Source organism: Arachis duranensis, chromosome 7 (genome assembly GCF_000817695.3).
Source record: "Arachis duranensis cultivar V14167 chromosome 7, aradu.V14167.gnm2.J7QH, whole genome shotgun sequence".
Taxonomy (NCBI): Eukaryota; Viridiplantae; Streptophyta; class Magnoliopsida; order Fabales; family Fabaceae; genus Arachis; species Arachis duranensis.
In genome coordinates, this window is record NC_029778.3 from 53,710,080 (window position 1) to 53,731,330 (window position 21,251).

At 35.1% G+C, this 21,251-nt stretch overlaps 3 protein-coding genes across 3 annotated transcripts; all 3 read left to right on the forward strand.

The window, feature by feature from the left end:
- The first annotated feature begins 13,423 nt into the window (after window positions 1–13,423).
- Window positions 13,424–16,720, forward strand: LOC110273584 (probable uridine nucleosidase 2). Its single transcript, XM_052251598.1, has 7 exons — window positions 13,424–13,470; window positions 13,558–13,655; window positions 14,808–14,915; window positions 14,994–15,129; window positions 15,679–15,729; window positions 15,928–15,937; window positions 16,631–16,720. Exons 1-7 carry the CDS (start codon window positions 13,424–13,426, stop codon window positions 16,718–16,720), a joined length of 540 nt encoding a protein of 179 aa, XP_052107558.1.
- Window positions 16,721–16,857: 137 nt separating this feature from the next.
- On the forward strand, window positions 16,858–17,787 carry LOC107459020 (protein FAR1-RELATED SEQUENCE 5-like). Its single transcript, XM_016077245.1, has one exon. The coding sequence runs from the start codon at window positions 16,858–16,860 to the stop codon at window positions 17,785–17,787; it is 930 nt and encodes a 309-aa protein (XP_015932731.1).
- A 65-nt stretch (window positions 17,788–17,852) lies between these two features.
- LOC107459019 (protein FAR-RED IMPAIRED RESPONSE 1-like) lies at window positions 17,853–18,848 on the forward strand. The gene has a single exon (XM_016077244.1). It carries the CDS (start codon window positions 17,853–17,855, stop codon window positions 18,846–18,848), a length of 996 nt encoding a protein of 331 aa, XP_015932730.1.
- Window positions 18,849–21,251: the final 2,403 nt, after the last annotated feature.

Consider the following 21,251-nt stretch of genomic DNA (forward strand, 5'->3'; position numbering starts at 1 on the left):
TTCTAGCTTATACCATGAAGATTCTGATTAAGGAATCCAAGAGATATGCGCCCGGCCTAAGGTAGAACGGAAGTGGTTGTCAATCACGCGCGTTCATAGGTGAGAATGATGATGAGTGTCACGGATCATCACATTCATCAAGTTGAAGTGCAACGAATATCTTAGAATAGGAATAAACTGAATTGAATAGAAAATAGTAGTAATTGCATTAAAACTTGAGGTGCAGCAGAGCTCCACACCCTTAATCTATGGTGTGTAGAAACTCCACCATTGAAAATACATAAGTGAAAGGTTCAGGCATGGCCGAATGGTCAGCCCCCCCGAAACGTGATCAATAGTCTCCTCAGATGAAGAATAAAATAAAACTGAGACCAAAGATGTAACATGGTCAAAAGGACGACTAATACACTAATGCATAAATCCACTTCCGGGGCCCACTTGGTGTGTGTTTGGGCTGAGCTTGATCTATCCACGAGCTGAGGCTTCTTTTGGAGTTGAACGCCATGTTGTAACGTGTTTTGGGCGTTCAACTCCGGGTCGTGACGTGTTTTTGGCGTTTTGCTCCAGACAGCAACATGGAACTGGCGTTGAGTGCCAGTTTACGTCGTCAATTACCGAATAAAGTATGGACTATTATATATTTCTGGAAAGCTCTAGATGTCTAATTTCCAACTCCGTTAAGAGCGCGCCATTTGGAGTTCTGTAGCTCCAGAAAATCCATTTTGAGTGCAGGGAGGTCAGATTCCAACAGCATCAGCAGTCCTTTGTCAGCCTCCTATCAGAGTTTTGCTCAAGTCCCTCAATTTCAGCCGGAAATTATCTAAAATCATAGAAAAATACACAAACTCATAGTAAAGTCCAAAAATGTGAATTTAACATAAAAACTAATGAAAACATCCCTAAAAGTAGCTTGAACTTACTAAAAACTACCTAAAAACAATGCCAAAAAGCGTATAAATTATCCGCTCATCAGCAACCCAATTTTATTTTTATCTATGTTATTTCTTTTTTTAGGTTGATGATAATGTGGAGTCACAAAAACAACTGCAAAAATTAAAGAAAAATAAAAAACAGCATTAAAAATAGCACACCTTGGAGGAGAAACTTACTGGCGTTTAAACGCCAGTAAGGGTAGCAGAATGGGCGTTTAACACCCAGTTTGGCACCATTCTGGGCGTTAAACACCAGAAAAAAGCACCAGACTGATGTTAAACGCCATAAAAAAGTAACAAGCTGGCGTTAAATGCCAGAAATAAGTAGCAATCTGGCGTTGAACGCCAGGATTGCACTGTAAGGGCGTTTACACGCCTGATAGGAGCAGGGTTGATAAATCCTTGACCCCTTAGGATCTGTGGATCCTACAGGATCCCTACCTACCCTCCCACAACGCTCTTTCCCAAATACCCCTCACCAATCAACTCATTCACTCTTCCCCATCACCTCTTCACCAATCACCTCCATATCTCTTTCCCAAAAACCCCCCCACCTACCTCACTTTCAAATTCAAACACTTTTCTCTCCCAAACCTAACCCTAATGACCGAAACCTAACCCTCCCCTTACCCCTATATAAACCCCTCACTACTTCTTCATATTCACACAACACAAATACCTTTCCACCATCTTGGCCGAACTACCTATAACCCTCCATCTCCTCCATTTTCTTCTTCATCCCCTTCTTTCTTTCTTCTTTTGCTCGGGGACGAGCAAACCTTTTAACTTTAGTGTGGTAAAAGCATTGCTTTTTATTTTTTCATAACCATTTATGGCACCTAAGGTCGGAGAAATCTCTAGAAAGAGGAAAGGGAAGGCAAAAGCTTCCACCTCTGAGTCATGGGAGATGGAAAGATTCATCTCAAAGGTCCATCAAGACCACTTCTATAAAGTTGTGGCCAAGAAGAAGGTGATCCCTGAGGTCCCTTTCATGCTCAATAAAAATGAGTATCCGGAGATCCGACATAAAATCCGAAGAATAGGTTGGGAAGTTCTTACAAACCCCATTCAACAAGTCAGAATCTTAATGGTTCAAGAGTTTTATGCCAATGCATGGATCACTAGGAACCATGATCAAAGTATGAACCCGAATCCAAAGAATTGGCTTACAATGGTTTGGGGGAAATACTTAGATTTCAGTCCGGAAAATGTAAGGTTGGCGTTCCACTTGCCAATGAAGCAAGAAAATGCACGCCCCCTACACTAGAAGGGTCAACTTTGATCAAAGGTTGGACCAAGTCCTCATGGACATATGTGTGGAAGACCGGACCTTAAGCCCGTGGCTAGAGGATGGTTGGAGTTCATCCAACGCTCCATCATTCCTACTAGCAACCGATCTGAAGTGACTGTGGATCGGGCCATCATGATCCATAGTATCATGATTGGGGAGGAAGTGGAAGTTCATGAGATCATACCTCTAGAACTCTACAAGGTGGCTGACAAGTCATCCAACTTGGCAAGGTTAGCCTTTCTTCATCTCATTTGTCACCTATGCAATTTGGCTGGGATTGACATAGAAGGAGACATCCTCATTGAAGAGGACAAGCCCATCACTAAGAAAATGATGGAGCAAACAAGAGAGCCCACTCATGGACCTCACCAAGAGCAAGAGGAAATTCCTCATGAAATCCCTGAGATGCCTCAAGGGATGCATTTTCCTCCACACAACTATTGGGAGCAACTCAACACCTCTTTGGAAGGCTTGAGTTACAACATGGACCAACTAAGGGTGGAGCACCAAGAGCACTCCATCATTCTCCATGAAATTAAAGAAGATCAAAGAGCTATGAGAGAGGAGCAACAAAGGCAAGGAAGAGACATAGAGGAGCTCAAAAGAACAAGGAATACTTGGATTTCAAATTTTATCTTGAAATTAGTTTAATTATTTTGATGTGGTGGCAATACTTTTTGTTTTCTGAATGAATGCTTGAACAGTGCATATTCTTTATAGTGAAGTTTATGAATGTTAAAATTGTTGGCTCTTGAAAGAATGATGAACAAAGAGAAATGTTATTGATAATCTGAAAAATCATGAAATTGATTCTTGAAGCAAGAAAAAGCAGTGAAAAAAAAAGAAAAAGAAAAAGAAAGCATAAAAAGCCAATAGCCCTTTAAACAAAAAGGTAAGGGTAAAAAGGATCCAAGGCTTTGAGCATTAATGGATAGGATGACCCAAGGAAATAAAATCCAAGCCTAAGCGGCTAAATCAAGCTGTCCCTAACCATGTGCTTTTGTCATGAAGGTCCAAGTGAAAAGCTTGAGACTGAGTGGTTAAATTCGTGATCCAAAGCAAAAAGAGTGTGCTTAAGAACTCTGGACACCTCTAACTGGGGACTTTAGCAAAGCTGAGTCACAATCTGAAAAGGTTCACCCAGTTATGTGTTTATGGCATTTATGTATCCGGTGGTAATACTGGAAAACAAAGTGCTTAGGGCCACGGCCAAGACTCATAAAGTAGCTGTGTTCAAGAATCAACATACTGAACTAGGAGAATCAATAACACTGTCTGAAATTTTAAATTCCTCTAGATACCAATCATTCTGAATTTCAAAGGATAAAGTAAGATGCCAAAATTGTTCAGAAGTAAAAAGCTACTAGCCTCAGTCATCTAATTGGGACTAAGTTTCAATGATATTATGAGATTCATTGTATATTCTCTTCTTTTTATCCTATTTTGTTTTCAGTTACTTAGGGACAACCAACAATTTAAGTTTGGTGTTGTAATGAGCGGATAATTTATACGATTTTTGGCATTATTTTTATATAATTTTTAGTATGATTTAGTCACTTTTTAGTATATTTTTATTAGTTTTTAAGTAAAATTCACATTTCTGGACTTTACTATGAGTTTGTGTATTTTTCTGTGATTTCAGATATTTTCTGGCTAAAATTGAGGGACCTGAGCAAAAATCTGATTCAGAGGCTGAAGAAGGACTGTTGATGCTGTTGGATTCTAACCTCCCTGCACTCGAAATGGAATTTTGGAGCTACAAAAGTCCAATTGGAGCGCTCTCAATTGAGTTGGAAAGTAGACATCCAGGGCTTTTCAGAAATATATAATAGTTCATACTTTTCTCAAGTTTAGATGACGAAAACTGGCGTTCAACGCCAGCTTTCTGCCCTATTCTGGCGTTAAATGCCAGAAACAAGTTGCAAGCTAGAGTCAAACGCCAGAAACAAGTTACAAACTAGTGTTTAACTCCAAAGAAGGCCTCTACACGTGAAATCTTCAATGCTCAGTCCAAGCACACACCAAGTGGGCCTAGAAGTGGATTTCTGCATCAATTACTTAATTCTGTAACCCTAGTAACTAGTTTAGTATAAATAGGACCTTTTACTATTATATTAGTCGTCTTGGTTATTCCGGTTCCCCCTCTGGGGCCGAAGCCAATGAACACCATTATCACTTATGTATTTTCAACGGTGGAGTTTCTACACACCATTGATTAAGGTGTAGAGCTCTACTGTTCCTCGAGTATTAATGCAATTACTACTATTTTCTATTCAATTCATGCTTATTCCTGTTCTAAGATATTCATTTGCACACAAGAACATGATGAATATGATGATTATGTGACACTCATCACTATTCTCACTTATGAACGCGTGATTCACAACCACTTCCGTTCTACATGAAAACAAGCTTGAATGTATATCTCTTGGGTTTCTAATCAACGATTCACATCGACTCCCCTCTGACAATGGGACATCTGAATCCGAGATCAGAGTCTTTGTGGTATAAGCTAGAATCAATTGGCAGCATTCTTGAGATCCGGAAAGTCTAAACCTTGTCTGTGGTATTCCGAGTAGGATCCGGGATGGGATGACTGTGACGAGCTTCAAACTCGCGACTGTAGGGCGTGGTGAAAGACGCAAAAGGATAGTAAATCCTATTCCTACACGATCAAGAACTAACAGCTGATTAGCCATACGATATCTGTGCATGGTATTTTTCATCCGAGACGAGCAATCCGACAGTTGATTAGCCGTACAAAAACCGTAGAGGACCATTTTCACTGAGAGGATGGGAAGTAGCCATTGACAACGGTGACACCCAACATACAGCTTGCCATGGAAAGGAGTATGAAGGATTGAATGAAGACAGTAGGAAAGCAGAGATTCAGAAGGAATAACGCATCTCCATACGCTTATCTGAAATTTCCACCAATGAATTACATAAGTATCTCTATCTTTATTTTATGTTTTATTTATCTTTTAATTATCAAAACTCTATAACCATTTGAATCTGCCTGACTGAGATTTACAAGATGACCATAACTCGCTTCAAGCCGACAATCTTCGTGGGATCGACCCTTACTCACGTAAGGTTTATTACTTGGACGACCCAGTGCACTTGCTGGTCAGTTGTGTGAAGTTGTGAAAAAGAGTTGAGATTACAATTGTGCGTACCAAGTTGTTGGCACCATTGAGATCACAATTTCGTGCACCACCTATTCTGGCAAAAATGGAAGCTGAAAAGCGTAGCCTTTGGTCCTGGACAGGCAGGACAACATCACTTGAAAAGTGCACCCTATTCCCAAATGCCAAAATCGTAGCCCTTGGTGCAGAAAAGCGTAACCTTTGAGAATAGGCAACGACCGAATAGGAATCCTCCTAAAAAGCGTAGCCATAGCCAGAAAGCGTAGCCGTAGTTTAAGGCATCATTTTTTTATTTTTGGCTACACTTTTCAAATATACCTGAATGAATGTTTTTTGTAGTGTATAATGTATGTTTATTCTTATGCAGGCCATAAACTCATGTGTCAGTTGCCTACCCACTCCCAACATTATTTGAGAACAAATTCTAGATATGACTTCCAAAATGCATCAGTCTGCATATGTCGTATGGCCTAACCCACATCAGTTTGACAAACCTTGAAGCTATAATTACACTTTTTACTTTTGATATGGAAGCATAGTATGTGTTGGACCTCATTATGGAGAAGGGGGGCTTCACATGAGTGTGGTGTCAGGTATACCACAACTCGAACCGTGTGTCTTGTTGGTGCAACTCGGACCGTGCGTCTTCTAGGGGGAAAAACAGACCATCCGACTTGTGCTTCCCCTGCCACTTGTCGCGCTCAGCTGACTCCCCCCAACGGTGCCCTACCCAACATTAACCCCCCACACTCACCATCCGCTTTCACTTTACTCTTTTCACCAAACTCAGCCCACCCCCAGTTCGTCTTCTTCCTTTCTCCACCCTCCAAGCTTGCATGGTGATAGCAAGCTAAAGATGCCAAAGAAAAAAAAATTTTAAGATGTTGATCATCCTGAACTTTATGTTATACATTATCTCAGTCATTCAAAATATGTAAGTTTTAGTTAATTTTTTTAATTTTTTTTATATTTTGTAATTATAATTATTATTGTTAGTAGGTTGATAATTATTGTTGTGGTTAGAAATTGAATTTAGGAATTATTATCATTTTTACTAGATGTAGGTTTTTTTTGAACTTTTTTAATATTTTATAATTAAGATTATTATTATTAGGAAGTTGATTATTATTGTTGTTATTGTTAGAAGCTGAATAAAAATATGTATTATTTTTTGACGTGATTACGGTATTATTTTGTTTGAAATTTTTTAATATTTTATAATTATAATTGTTATTGTTAGGAAGTGAATTATTATTGTTACTGTTCTTAGAATTGAATTTAGGAGTGTAAATGATTATTATTTTTGTGTCCTTATTATGGTATTTTTTTTTTGAAAATTTTGTTTGGTTTTTATAATTATAATTGTTATTATTAGGAAGTTAATTATTATTATTATTATTATTGTTGTTGTTGTTGAATTTAGGAATGTAAATCATTATTATTTTTTGACCTGATGATGTTTTTTTTTTTGGAAATTTTTAGTTTTTATAATTATAATTGTTATGGTTAGGAAGTTAATTATTATTATTGTTATTGTTGTTAGAGTTGAATTTAGGAATGTAAATGATGATTTTTTTTCTCGTAATTATGTTAGGTTTCTTCAAAAATATATATATAAATAATACAGAGAATATTTGTTTAAATGTAATTAGAATATTATTTGTAATAATTTTTAAAGTTATTAATTTTGAAGTTATAATTAGTGAATTAAATTTTATAATTAATTTTAGAAATTATTATATCAGTTATTATGACATTTGTTCTACCACCGTGAATAAATAAATAAGCAACTACTCTGTAATTGTTAATTAATTAAGAGCATTATTAGGTTATAAGAATTGGAATTATGTATTAGTTGTCATTGTTAACAGTTAACTGTGAATAATTTTTAGGATTAATAAGTAAATTTAGAAGTTAGGATTATTTGTTTTAATTGGATTTGGTAAGATAATTTATGATATTTGTGTGGTTTCAGTTAATATGTTGTTAAGTTTGTTTTGCAAATTTTGTTACTTTTGAGAGTTAATAAATTGGTGAGTTAGTTCATGATACTTGCTACTAATTGTTGTAATTAAGAAAAAGTTTAGCACGAGTTTGATATTTTAGATGCTCTAGTAGTAAATTACTAAATGTTAATGAGTTGACTAATGATAATTTGTTATGTTTTTGTAGAGTTTGAAGATGTTGACATGTGATCATCCAATTCCTCCGGATCGGTATAATGATAGGGTGAAAGAGCATTTACGATTAACTGGATTTTATCATGCGTCTCAGATTGGGGTAGTCCAATGTCAGAAGGCACTGGTGAATGCTCTGATCGAAAGGTGGCACCCAGCCACACATACCTGTCACCTTCCGATTGGTGAAGGTGCTGTGACGCTTGAAGATGTTGCAATGATTCTTGGCCTTCCGACGGACGGTCTTCCAGTCACAGGGATGACAATGAGTAGTTTTAAAGTCTTGGAGGCGGAGTGTTCACACCAGTTTGGAGTTGCCACCAGTAAGTCAGCATGTAGAGGAAGCTGCATAAAACTGACCTAGCTGTGGGATCTTAAAGAAAACTTACAGTTGACTGATGAAAACAGTATACAAAGGTACGTGAAGTGCCACATCATGTTGTTGATTGGAACGATCTTGTTTGGGGACAAGTCTGGCGCAAGTGTGCATTGGAAGTATCTACCCCTGCTTCGTGATTTTGGGAGTATTGGATAGTACAGTTGGGGCTCGGCATGCGAATCACACCCTGACCCATACTGTGTGCACTTGGCATAAAATGTCAACGGCTCTGACTCATACACCCGGTAGTCTACACTTCTTCGAATGGTATAATCTTTCATTGCCTTAATAACAGCTTCTCTAGAACTGAATTCCATCCCAACGGCAAACTCACCATCTGCGACAATAGGAATTTCTGCGACGAAGGTAGTCAAACATAAAATACTTAATACACAAATATTTAATAATCGAAACCACAACTAAATCAATACTCACAACATCAATTATGATCTAATAATAATTTTTACATATGGACACTGTCTTATTCTAAACAAAACAACATAAACACATAATCAAATGCTGATTAATAAATACTAATTTTTTTTAACTAAATCAATAGCTAACTAACAACATTATTACCTTAAACTTTACTAAATAAAACCGATACACAAACGCTAGTTTAGTATATATTCACACATTGCTAAACTATTTCCTCCATCGATCGATCTAATTAATTACAAGCTTCTAATCCTATTTATAAATATAGGCAACCACGTACCTGCACTCATATATTCCGAAAACTCAGGAACATGCATGGCATTCAAATCCAAAACTCACATGAAAGGTGGCTCCTCAAACGGCATCTCGTTTGCGAGTGCATTTACAACGTCCGCCACATCTGGAGCCATGATGTTGTCTCCTTGATCTTCATCACCGTCTGGACCAACAACTTCGTAATTGCTTTCGAACTCTTCTTCACTATCACTATTGTAATCCTCGCATACAATATTCCTGTCGACCTCAGATTGTTCGAACTCAACGTACAACTCGATGGACGAGATTTGAGCACGACTTTCAATATACATTGAAAACATCTGTTGCAAACTAGCTTCATCCGTTACATATTTGGTTTGAAATTACACGAAGCCACCAAACACCGGTATGAGATATCTGTATAAAGTACAAGATATTCTCCTTGACATCTCAGAATCTATCTTCTCACAGATCACACCTTTAAGCTCTTCAAATGAAATTGTGAAGGAAATAACAATATCTAACGGATTTTCACAGATAAATTTCACACCCTCAAATATTTGTAATAAAATCTGACCAAAATAATACACTTTCAAAAGTACTCTATCATCCATATCTCTCACTCTACTAAATAATAACAGAAATCTCACTAACAAATTTTTGGATTACATACTATGAAGGAGAAAAATACAAAACCAGAGAACCAGAGGAAGACGACGAGCAAGCTGAAAGAAGAACACGGATCTGAGACTGTTGTACGAGTTGCACACTTTTTATGGTGAGTTCTACCCAACCCCCTCTAAATCAACATGTAAATTATCTCTCGTGAAGTGGCACATTTTAATTGGATGTTTAGTTTTAGTTTGAGTTAATTTAACTCAACAAGAGTTAAGATAACTAAATTAGGACAACTTTGTAATTAAATATTTTTATAAGAGGGAAGAAAATATAATTTCTGTAAACATTAGAAAGTACGCAGCCCGCAGCCAGCAGCCACGCCAACCACCGCAGCCACCTCAACCCCGCAGCCCCGTCGCATGTACAGGTATCGCGTGTGGTAGCTTAGCACCGTCGCAGGAGCTTGAAGTCGTCTCTTATGTTGGAGAGCGCTCTCTCTATGTTCACCGTGCCTCCATCACCGTCACCATAACTGCCACTGTCAAGAACTTCTTCGTGCTTCCCTTGCCGCCTGACATCTCTGTTCGCTCTGTTCGTGCTTCAGGTAGGTCTTCTCCTTTTCTCCATTTTAAAAGAGTGACCCTTCTTGGTATTTAATGAACATTTCCCTTTTCATTTATATGGCAGTGTGTCCCTTGGATTTGAGAAATTTTCATTTCAAACTTTCTTTGAGTATACAATTTTCAAATCACTCTGTAAAATTTTGCTGAAGTCACTATCATAGCATTACTTCAATGTTCAACTGCATTTACTCATAATTTTCTTCAATTATAGCAATTTGAATGCAATAGAAATGGTAATCTAGAGGTAGAACAAGAGGCTTCTACCCTTTTTGATATGTGGTTTGGAGTTATAAGTAAATACAAACTCTTAATTAAATAAATTCAGTTCCACTTTGATATGATGCCCAGATTTTTTTCTCATAATTTTTTGATCTATTGACTCTAGAAAGGAGTGGAGAATTTTAATATGCACAAGTACTGTCAAACATGTTACATACTTAATGATTCTCATGAACTAAAAAAGGAGCTAAAAATTCTGCTTTGTTTTGTAATAGTTTTTTGCCTCCACTGCATATAGGAATGTTGTGGCTTATAGTTTCAAAGTTTCAACAAGTTGATGCTTAATAAATTTGTGTTTTCTAGTATGAGTTTTACGCTGTTTTCATACTTGTGATTACTGATTCTAAAATTTCTAAGTTGTTCATGATTTTTAGTTCTGAATATCTTATCTTCTATGACTAGGAAATAGGAGTCATTTATTTTGGTTAATTACTTAATTTTGTTCATGATTTTTGATTAGCTGGATTTTGAATTTCGTTTGTCGTGACTTGGAATCATTTTTTAGTATCTATTTGTGTATTGTAGCCTGAGTTTTGTGATGTGCATTGTTTGCTTGATGTCCTTTAATTTTGTTTGAAACTGAGTTAATTGGAATTGAAGTAGGTAATTGGAATAAGAGTAGCCTTAATTTTTATTAGAAACACCTTGGATGTTGTTGTGTTATTTTTCCGAACCTTTCATCTTGTTATAGTTGTTGATGTTGTGTTGTTGTTGGTGTTTTGTTTTATTTTTTTAATTTATATTCTTGTAATTAATTAGTGATAGAAAGAGTAAGCTAGGTGTACCAAATATCTAAAGATGATTATGTGGGATTATGGACAGCATCTATCAGGAAGTGAAAAAATTTTTATTTTTTTTAATCAAATAATATCATATCATATATCATACAATAGAGAAAGGTAACAACGCATATTATGTCTAAACAGAGTGCTCTGCAAACATAAAACCCACTTAAGCATAAAATAAATATAAACAAAAGCTGACTCCAAAATCCCTGTTTGAGTTTGAGAGGGAAAGATCCTAAAAACCTATTATTCTCCAAGGTCTAGGCACCCAAATTGATGGCCAAGATATGAAAAATGAATTAAAAGAAAATCAAACCAAACAACCTACTAAAATCCAATACAATCTTCCACCTGCATAGAATAGTCCAACTTCCAAGGACCTAATAAAAAAGATACTCAACTTAAAAACCAATTCATCCATTAAACTAGATACAACTCTATTAAAAATCTCAAGAATCAAATAAGTCAACCAAACTTGACTCCAATATGGCACAAGACACGGTGCATTAAGAACTTGATCATCATCCTTGATCCTTCTCACCTTGACCCGATTAGAATCACTTCCAATGAACGATAGCAGGTCCAGATTCATCATATTCACCCTTTGAAATCTACATCTGCTGAAAGGTGCTAAGTAATGCCAAGATAGAACCACCGATCCAAACACTGTACTTCTTCTTAGGGGGTGCAACTACCTTGATCTTCATGCTGCTTGGAGCAAGTGCACTAATTTCTTTGCTCATCCGATCAGCAACTCCAGGAAACATAGTGGACCCATCACTGAGCACAATATTTTCATAAAGATCCTTCCTGATATCAACATCACATTTCATGATGGAGTTGTAGGTAGTTTCATGAATTCCTGGAGCTTCCTTTTTCATTAGTCACAAAAAAACCTCCCTTTTTATTCGTGAAACTTTTAATTGCTTTGATCTTTTCTTGTTGTTATAGTTATCTTTTACTTAAGTTCACAACTATAACAAGTTTTGGGATCATGTTTCTATTTCAGAAATGAGAAAATCCTTGGGTTTTCAGCTGCTACCTCTGCATTTTTTATTTTTGTAACCTGTCCTTTTGCTTTCTTTTTTTCTAATGTATGTGTTTTTTGAAGTCTCACAAACTTTAATTTCAAGTTTCAAGATTTTTTTTCTTTGGGGAGAGGAGAGGGAGGAGAGGAGATGAGAGGTTATTTAGACTAGAATTGAATACCCTTTCTTATTTCTTTCTTTTTTCATTTAAAAAAATGTTTTTGAAGTAGTTGGTATTAAATATGCTGCCTTTTAAATTATTTTCTTTTTAGCTTTTTTTATAAAGTAAGGATTGATGGGACTTCTTAGTTCTACAATTTTTAAAAAAGTTCACTGCTTTGCACTTACTGAGTTATCTTATAAATGAAATGAATGCATTTTCTGAGTTATATTACAACTTCTTATATTAAATAAATTGCATTAACGAAGTACTGTATCTATCAAGTAGCTGTGCAAGAAAAAATGGCCACTAGAGTGAGTTTATGATTCCATATAGTATTTAATGTGAATTAATAATCTTCTTGTGTTAGTGTGTTCTGAAGGGTCAAGTAAATAGTGATCACTTTTTTTTATATGGTTAGGACTTAGGAGAGGTGAGAAATTCTTACATGTTGAGCGTATTTATGCTGTTTTTGATAATTATCTTAAGACATAAATTCAAAGACTACAAGATATATATAAAGTTATTTGGAGATAAAATTAGATATAAAATAGACAAGATATTTCTTCAAAAATTCACATTATTTTCATGTTTCAACAGTATTTAGAAGTACTATTTTTTTTTCTTTTTGTGTTAAAAAAATAGTTGATATTTGTGCAACACTAAGTAATTATTCTACAGGATTTATATAAGTAAAAGAAAGGCAGTTATCTTGCTTGTGAATAATAATGCATTCTTCTCTTATTGGGTGGTAATTGAAAATGTGGTTTAGGTTGTCTGGTGCTATTTGTTCGGTTGGTTTTTAATTTATATTGTAAAAAGTGCTACTTCTTTTTCTTGCTTCTATTTCAGCTTTTAGATTCAAGTGCACTATTTAAATGATTTTGGCAAGAGATATGTTTTTCTATTAATCATTAAATCTTAAAAAAAGGAAAGACAAGAAAAAAACAACCAAAACATAAATTAAAAATAAAAAAATTTCAAAACAAAAACAGAACTTTATTTATCTTACCAATTAGATACTTGCTTTGTGTCTTCATTTCCTCTTATACAAGTATAGACACCTTTGAAACATGGTGTAAATTGATGGATTAATTTCTCTATACTTATAGGAATCATTATATATTTTTATTTGTATTTTAAAGTCAAAGGTAAGGATATAATCATGTAGATAAGTGAAGGTGTCACTTGTTTACTCAAATTATTACTCTAATCTGTTGCAGAGATGGGTAAGATTGAAAATAAAAACTTGCATGGATGTGGATTATACAGTTTATTTGCATATGGCTATGTATACTAAAACTCCATTATGTATATATGTATAAATGATTTGAATCCAGCCGCGGAAGCCAATGTGTGTTGTGATGAAATAAATAAATAAGTACATCTGTGTATGGGTCATTTCTCTCTTTGTCTCACTCCTTTAGTTGGGTTTGATTCCAGATATTTTGGTGATCCAGATGCTGCAGATTTTGTGTTCACAAGTGAAGCGGATATACTAACATTAGGGATAAATGTTATCCACCAAGTTGTATTGACTGGTACACGCTCTGTCAAAGTTTTCTTCACTCAATTTTTTCTTAAAATTTTTAACCATTAATTCATTGGTCCTATCTTTATGAAAAATTTTCTTGTTGGGTCAAGTGTTTACCACTAGACTAGAAGCTATGGTTGTTAGTAGGATACAACTTTATTTTCTTATACTTTCTCAAATCATATCTAGTATGAGGAGGTGCTAAACCTATTTTAACATTTATATTTTAGATAAAATTAAGTACAGAGAATCAACTTTTAATTAGTTAAAATTAGGCAAGTTTTTTATTATAAAATTACTTTCTTAACTTTCACGTTTTGGAAGGTATAGAGTTTAGGATTTAGAATTAGAATTTATAATAAAAGGATAATTTTATAATAATTGTCTAATATTGGCTGAAAAATAGTTGATTTCCTAGTTGAATTCTTTAGATTTTAGTTGGTGAGTTTTCTATAACAGAGGTTTCAGTTCAACTGAACTCAGAGGTCTACCTAACTGAACTAATATTCAAGACTTTCTTTGATCAATGAAAAGTTACTGCTGTGTTAAATATTTCAATTATTTATTATCAACCCACAAGAACTAGAAGCCGTCTTTATTATAATGAAGCATTGCATTGGTATGTTACAATGAATCTGTCTTTGACATTTATTTCTCATATCTTGTTCTGTAGTATGCTTAATTTTATAAGTATTAAGGTTAGACAGATATTTTGTTAGAACTGAACCCTAAAGAGTTGGGAGAGGATTTGAAGAAACTTGGAATTTGAATGGTTACATGGTTTTGTATTAGTATGCTAACAGAACAACAGTGGGACAAAATTATAAGAAACAAGTGTACATATAGTACAAAAGTAAATTTAATACTTCTCTTTCACCCTCCCATTCTTTTGTGAAATTCAACTTGAGCCTTCTGTTGCCCCATTCGCACTCCCTTTTTTTATCAATGCATACAAGATTAGAGATGTATTGCATTGGCAGGGAAAGATACTAGTACTTAGATTGGAGGAGTCAGAGTTGACAAAACTGCTAAAACCTAAATAACACTTTTAATTTCATAAAACTGCATGGCTTTTACCTACTATTAATTATGGCACACATCATTTATCTTCTTTCTCATCCATTCTGGCCTAATCTCATGCTCTAAACTTGATGATTAGGTTCTGATCTAGAAAAATTGGCAAGTTCCAATGGAAAATTCGCTCAGTACTTGACCGAAACCCTCAATCTGTATTTCTCGTATCATCGTGATGCCTACAACACCGACGGTGTGTCTTCAAAGTGCATTAAAAAATTGTTAGAGACCTAATAATCTGAAATACTAACTACAATTATTTTCTGTACAGGGGTTTACCTTCATGACCCCACAACATTTCTTGCAGCTGTTGATCCTACTTTTGTGACCTGCATGGAGGGTAGTGTTAGAGTTCAAACCGGTGGCATTACACGGGGTCTTACAATACTGTACAACAAACAGAAAAGGTACTGTTATGCTGGCTTGAAATTTATCTTCATTTATTTGTAGTTTGATAAAAGAGAAGTCTTGGAGCAATGGTTGAGTTATTTTTATATGACCTTAAGGTCACGAGATTAAGTCGTATAATTAGTCATGGATGCATTTATTAGGTTAGAATGTATACATTACATCCTTTAGGAATGGTGCTTGTGCACGTGGTTTTTTTTAATATTTTAGCAATTTAATCTAGTATATATGAATTCGTTCCTTGATACAGAGTAAACGTTTTCCAGAAATGCAAAGACTAAGATTTGGTAAGAGTTTGGACTGTATTAGACATAAGAATGCCATACTCTTCTTGTTACTAGCTGATGTTATGGAGACCTAATAATCATCTTGCATGTTAGAGGATGAGATCTTGAAAACTGCAACTATAGTATCACTTTTCTGAATCTTGGGCACATATATTATAGTACAAATTTTCAACTAGACACCCTATTATATTCAGGCAGTGAGGATATTATATAGAGTACGGACTATGACATTATTCCTCTGATTTATTGTATTTAATGTAGTTTTAGTTATGCTCTTACTAAGAACAGAAATGCTAGTAAAGATAAAGAAAGGTAAGGGAAACCTGGGACATGGATGCGTCTTAAGTTGATACTCTGTTGTCTCTTATTTGAATGGTGTTGAACATAGATTTATTGAGGACTCCATCGAATTGTTTATGGTAGGAAAGAACAAAGGAGGGAACTGAAGTCTGATTCATATAGGTTGGGATGAAATAATTGCACATAATTATTGGATAATCTAAATAACAGTTTACTATTGGTTAGCAATGTATTATGGGATTATGTAGTTACTTGTAGTGACCGAACTAAATGCTATACATGTTGAACTTGGATATGATTTAATGCTAATTATTATGGATGTTTAGTTTTAGTTTGAGTTAATTTAACCCAATAAGAGTTAATATATTATCTAAAGTAGGACAATTTTGTAATTAAATATTTTTATAAGAGGGATGAATATATACTTTCTGTAGGCATTAAAAAAGTAAAGTTATAATTTTTTATCATTTTGCAGAAACTCAATGCACCTCAGCCCCATTCCTCTCTGAAATTGAAAGAAAAAAGCAAATCAAGCTCTACCCTACACATTGATCCAGCCCTGTCGCCCGCAACCACGCCAACCATCGCAGCCACCTCAATTTTGGTGAGAATGTCATTTCTACTTCGTACAGACCATTACAAATGAAATTCTAAAGTGATGAAATCATTGATGCTCATTTTTTAAAAAATTAATCTAAATATATTTTGTTCTGCTTAGGTCTTTAAGATACAAAGAAGATAGCCAACCAAATAAGGGACATAAAAGTAAATATAATTGGATGGATTGTATTAAAATCTCTAGTTCTTTAAAGGTGTTGCTGTATTTTATGTGAATTAGTGGTAATTTTTGTAGTATACATATCTGTTAAATGTTAATTGTGTGGTGATGTGTTTGTTTTTTTATAAAATGTAGGTGTATCTTCGTTTTTGGGAGATGGAGCCGTCGGATAGCGATTTTTTTGGAACAGAATCCATGAGGAGTTCCCAAGAGGAGACGATCTAGATTTTTTAGACGACTATTCAAAGGCTGATGAAGATAGACCTCAAGATAAGAGAATAGCAGAGCTGTAATGAGAAGATATCATGCAACTTTAGTTTACAGATGAGGAAGCTGTCTATCGATTCTACAAGACTTATACAATGATGCACGGTTTCGCTGTGAGGTTGGATGAAGTCAGACGCAATAGCGATGGTTCCGTAATTATGCGCCAAATTGTTTGCAATCGGGCGGGTTCAAGAAAGGAAGAGGTTGAAAAGGACGAAAGAATCAGGGACCACCGACCCCTAACTCAAGGTTGTTGCCGGGCTAGAATTCGTGCAAGACTAGATACAAAAATTCATAAATGGAAGGTTGTTTCGTTCTACGAAGAGCACTCTCATGAATTAGTTGATCCAATCTACGTTAGCATGATGCCTGAGTATCGCACATTCAGTATCTCGGATAAAGCTCAGGCGAAGAATTTGCACGACTTAGGCATCAGGACCTGTCACATCTTGGGATACTTGGCTGCTCAAAAAGGTGGATATGCAAACTTGTCATTCAACCAAAAAGACATGTACAACCTCATTACTCAACATAGGAAGGAAAAGGTGAAGGGTGGTGATGCAAATGCTGCAATAAGCTACCTGAGAGGTAAAGTTGGAAATGATTCTTATTTCTTTAGCAAGTACACATTAAGTAATGAGAATCGATTGGAAAACTTGTTTTGGGCTGATGGGACTAGTCATATTGATTATGAGTGTTTTGGGGATGTCTTGACATTTGATTCGACTTACAATAGGAACGTCTACAATAAACCACTTGTGATATTTTCTGGTATCAATCATCATGGGCAGATCGTAATATTTGGATGTGGTCTTCTTGTAAATGAGGATATTGGTTCATACAAGTGGCTCCTGGAAACCTTTTTGGAAGCAATGGGGAGTAAACACCCTACGGCAGTTGTCACCGACGGAGATCTTTCAATGAGAAAAGCCATTAAACAGGTCTTTCCTAGTGCAACACATCAACTATGTGCATGGCACTTACATCAGAATGCATGCGAGAAGGTTAAGAACATGGACTTCTAAATGACTTCAAGAGATTGATTTATGCTAATGTGAGTGTTGAAGAATTTGAGGTCATGTGGAGAGACATGGTGGCGAGGTTTAACTTATCAAGCAACTCTTGGGTCGACCAAACCTATGAGTTGAGAAAATTATGGGCTCTTGCTTATTTGAGGGGCCAATTTTTTGGGCGAATCAGGACAACATCCCAGTGTGAAGGGATTAACTCTCTATTAAAAGCATATGTGAGAAAGAGAGATACCCTTCTTGAATTCATCAACAACATGGAAACCATTGTTAGCCATTACAAAAACAATGAAAGAGTTGCAGAGTTCAATAGTAAATATACCAATCCAGTACTTGTGACTTCTTTGCTGACACTTGAAGATTTTTCTGCAAAGACTTTCACTCGTAACATGTTTCAGGAGGTCAGGAAGGAAATTGAGGGTGCTTGTGCAATGAATACAGAGTTGGTAATTCAGGATGGTGGAAAACTATACTTTAAGTGTAACAGTTTTGGAGTGCCAGATATTGATCATGTGGTTGAGTTTGACAGAGTTAGGGGCATGCTTTGTTGCGAGTGTCTGTGGTTTGAAAATAGAGAGATTCCTTGCATGCACATATTCGCCTGCCTAAAGCACCAACACATTAAAGTTATTCCAGAAAGCTTAGTGTGCAAGCGTTGGACGAAGAATGCCAAGAGTGACTTCATGAAGTCAAACGTCAATGATCCAAGTGATTCTGATAAGGTACTAAAGTGTCGTTTTGGTGTGTTGGGTGCTAAGTGTTCTAGGTTGATGGATTTGGCCTGTAAGAACTCAAGTGATTTTTTCAAAGCAATGAATAGTGTTGTTAACACAATTACAAAATTCCAAAAGCGAGGTGAAAATTCACGCAACACTAACTTAGACGATGACTACGTTGTTGACCCATTGGTGGGGAAGAATATGGGAGCTCACAAGAAAAACTCAAAATTCAAGCAACAAAGAAAATGTTCAAACTGCGGTGTGACAGGGCACTACAACAAAAGTTATTCTAATGCTCCTGGTAGAATCCCAAAGGAGCTAGTAGACGATGATACATAAAAAAATATCAGCAGCCATCTTGACATCCTCACTAAGGTATCTCATACTATAACTATGTCTAGAAATTTGTTGTATGCTGATTCGTCAAATTGAGTTATGGATTTATAAACTATGTTATTTTTATGCTTTTGTAACAGAAGGTGGTGTTTGGTTTGTGATCAGTGCAAAAGACATGAAAATGTGAAAAATCAGCAGAAGATGGAAAAAGATAGGAACACTGTTGGTAGAACAGCACCAACCTCAGTAGCTAAGTCGGCTTTTACTGATCAAGTGAAAACATCAAGTCCTGGTCCCAATACCTTGGTTTGTGCATCTACAGGTAACAAAGAGTCCGGGATGGGTTTCAGACTAGCTGAGTCTTCTGTTGTGGCCCCTAAAACTGGAATGGCAGATTGAAGATGATTCAGATTTTTGGATGATTGGTAATTTTGTACCATTTACTAATTACCTTTTATTGATGATTTGTATAGTTTGCATTCATTGATTGAAATTGACATTTATTGAACTAGGAAGATTATGTCATTTTGCTCATTTACTATTAAATTTTTGAAATTGTTTTTTGACTTATTCTATCAATAAAAGAATTTGACCTTAACTTTAGTTCATTTGATGTGTACCCATGTACTGTAGTAAGTAATTACGTATACGGAGTTTAACAACCAAATTTTAACTACGAACGCTAACTCATGTCTTCTATTTATCACAAAATTGGCTCACATTGACGTGCCATAACCGACCTGTCTTTATTAGATTTATTAAGCTATAATATTATTTCTTAAAAATATTCTAACATTAACACAAATTTTTTAAAATCAAATCTAAAAATATCAAAAATTAAATTTAGATAAAATAAAAAATTATACAGCTAATTCTAATATGAACTGACTATGCCTTGTGATGCTGAAGTTTCTCTTGTTGTCCTCTCCAACCTTGGCCTTTTGTATGCGTTTGCTAACAACAGCTTCCTTTTCCTTTTCCTTCAAATAAATCTCCAAATATTTCACTCTCTTAACTATTTATATCTTATTATACTTTAACTTGCCCTAAATACTTTTAAACTTGTTTATACACATAACCACATCTTTCATGTTGACGATGCTTATTATCAGATTTTTTTTAATGCAATCAACATAAAAAAGTTGGTAATTAGAAAAACCGGGGTTTTTGTGTGTGTACAAATTAGAAGTGAAACTTAAACTCGTAACTTCTAGGTGAGTATAGAAAAATTATTCCATTTGAGCTATACACCAAAACCAACAACTAAGGTAGAATAAAGTTAAACTATATATGTATTCGTACACAAATATATACTACCTAATTTTAATGGCTATTTTTGATGTGCGAATATTATTTTTGTTAAAAAAATTGGGTTTTTAAAACTTAAGTCTAATTAAATTGAAGTAACTCAAGTCACAAATATAATTAGTTATCAGATTAAGATAATATTTAATTAAAAATTAACACATCATTCAGAATAAGTTATATGTTATTTTAGAGAAAATTAGATAAAATTTACCATTTTTTAATGTATGGGAAATTCAAAGGGACCCTGCGTTATGTGAAGATCCTGAAGAATTTCTACCTGATAGATTTGAAAACAACCAAGTTGATTTCAAAGGACAAAATTTCCAATTCATCCCATTTAGGATTACTTGATATGTAAGATTCTTGGTTTCTCTCTTATTTGTGATAACTTTTAAATTTGCATGTAATAAACTAACTCTCTCTACTAAGGATATCGCATTGCCTCCTTGTACCTTAAGCTTTGTTTAATGAAATTCAATACTTAACTATCAAACACTAAAAGGACACCATCATCACTATCAGTTAAATGCATCTTTTTCAATGCCAACTTCCATGGTAAGCATTACAATCACATCCACACTAGATGCACGAAGCACAAAAAATGCCGACTTCTTATGAACCCACCTGGGGATTTTGATTACGCCTATAATAAGCATAATGAACGTAGAAGTTTTTTCATTTTATAAGAACAAAAAGCACTTCTTGTATGTTGCTTCTGTGTATATCTGGCATATGGAAAGCGGCCAAATTAAGGGGTGTGAAACTAACTTTTTCCTTGAAGGCAATTGGTATGGTCCAATATGTCAATGTATGTATTGGAGCGGTATAGAACTACAAAAACTCTGCTGCAAGTTACAGGGATGGGATTCATGCAACCTATACAACCTTGTATCTTTATTCTGTATTCATCAAAATTCTGTATTCATCAAACTATGCCTCATCCTAATGTCAAAATTGCAAGGTGAAACCATTCATATGTCTCATCCTGATGTCAAAATTGTAAGGTGAAACCATTCATAGGCTCGTCTTACGTTCGAAAAACCAATAGATTGAACAAGAATTTTGTCCTGTATGTACTAGTTATCAATGATGATTTGA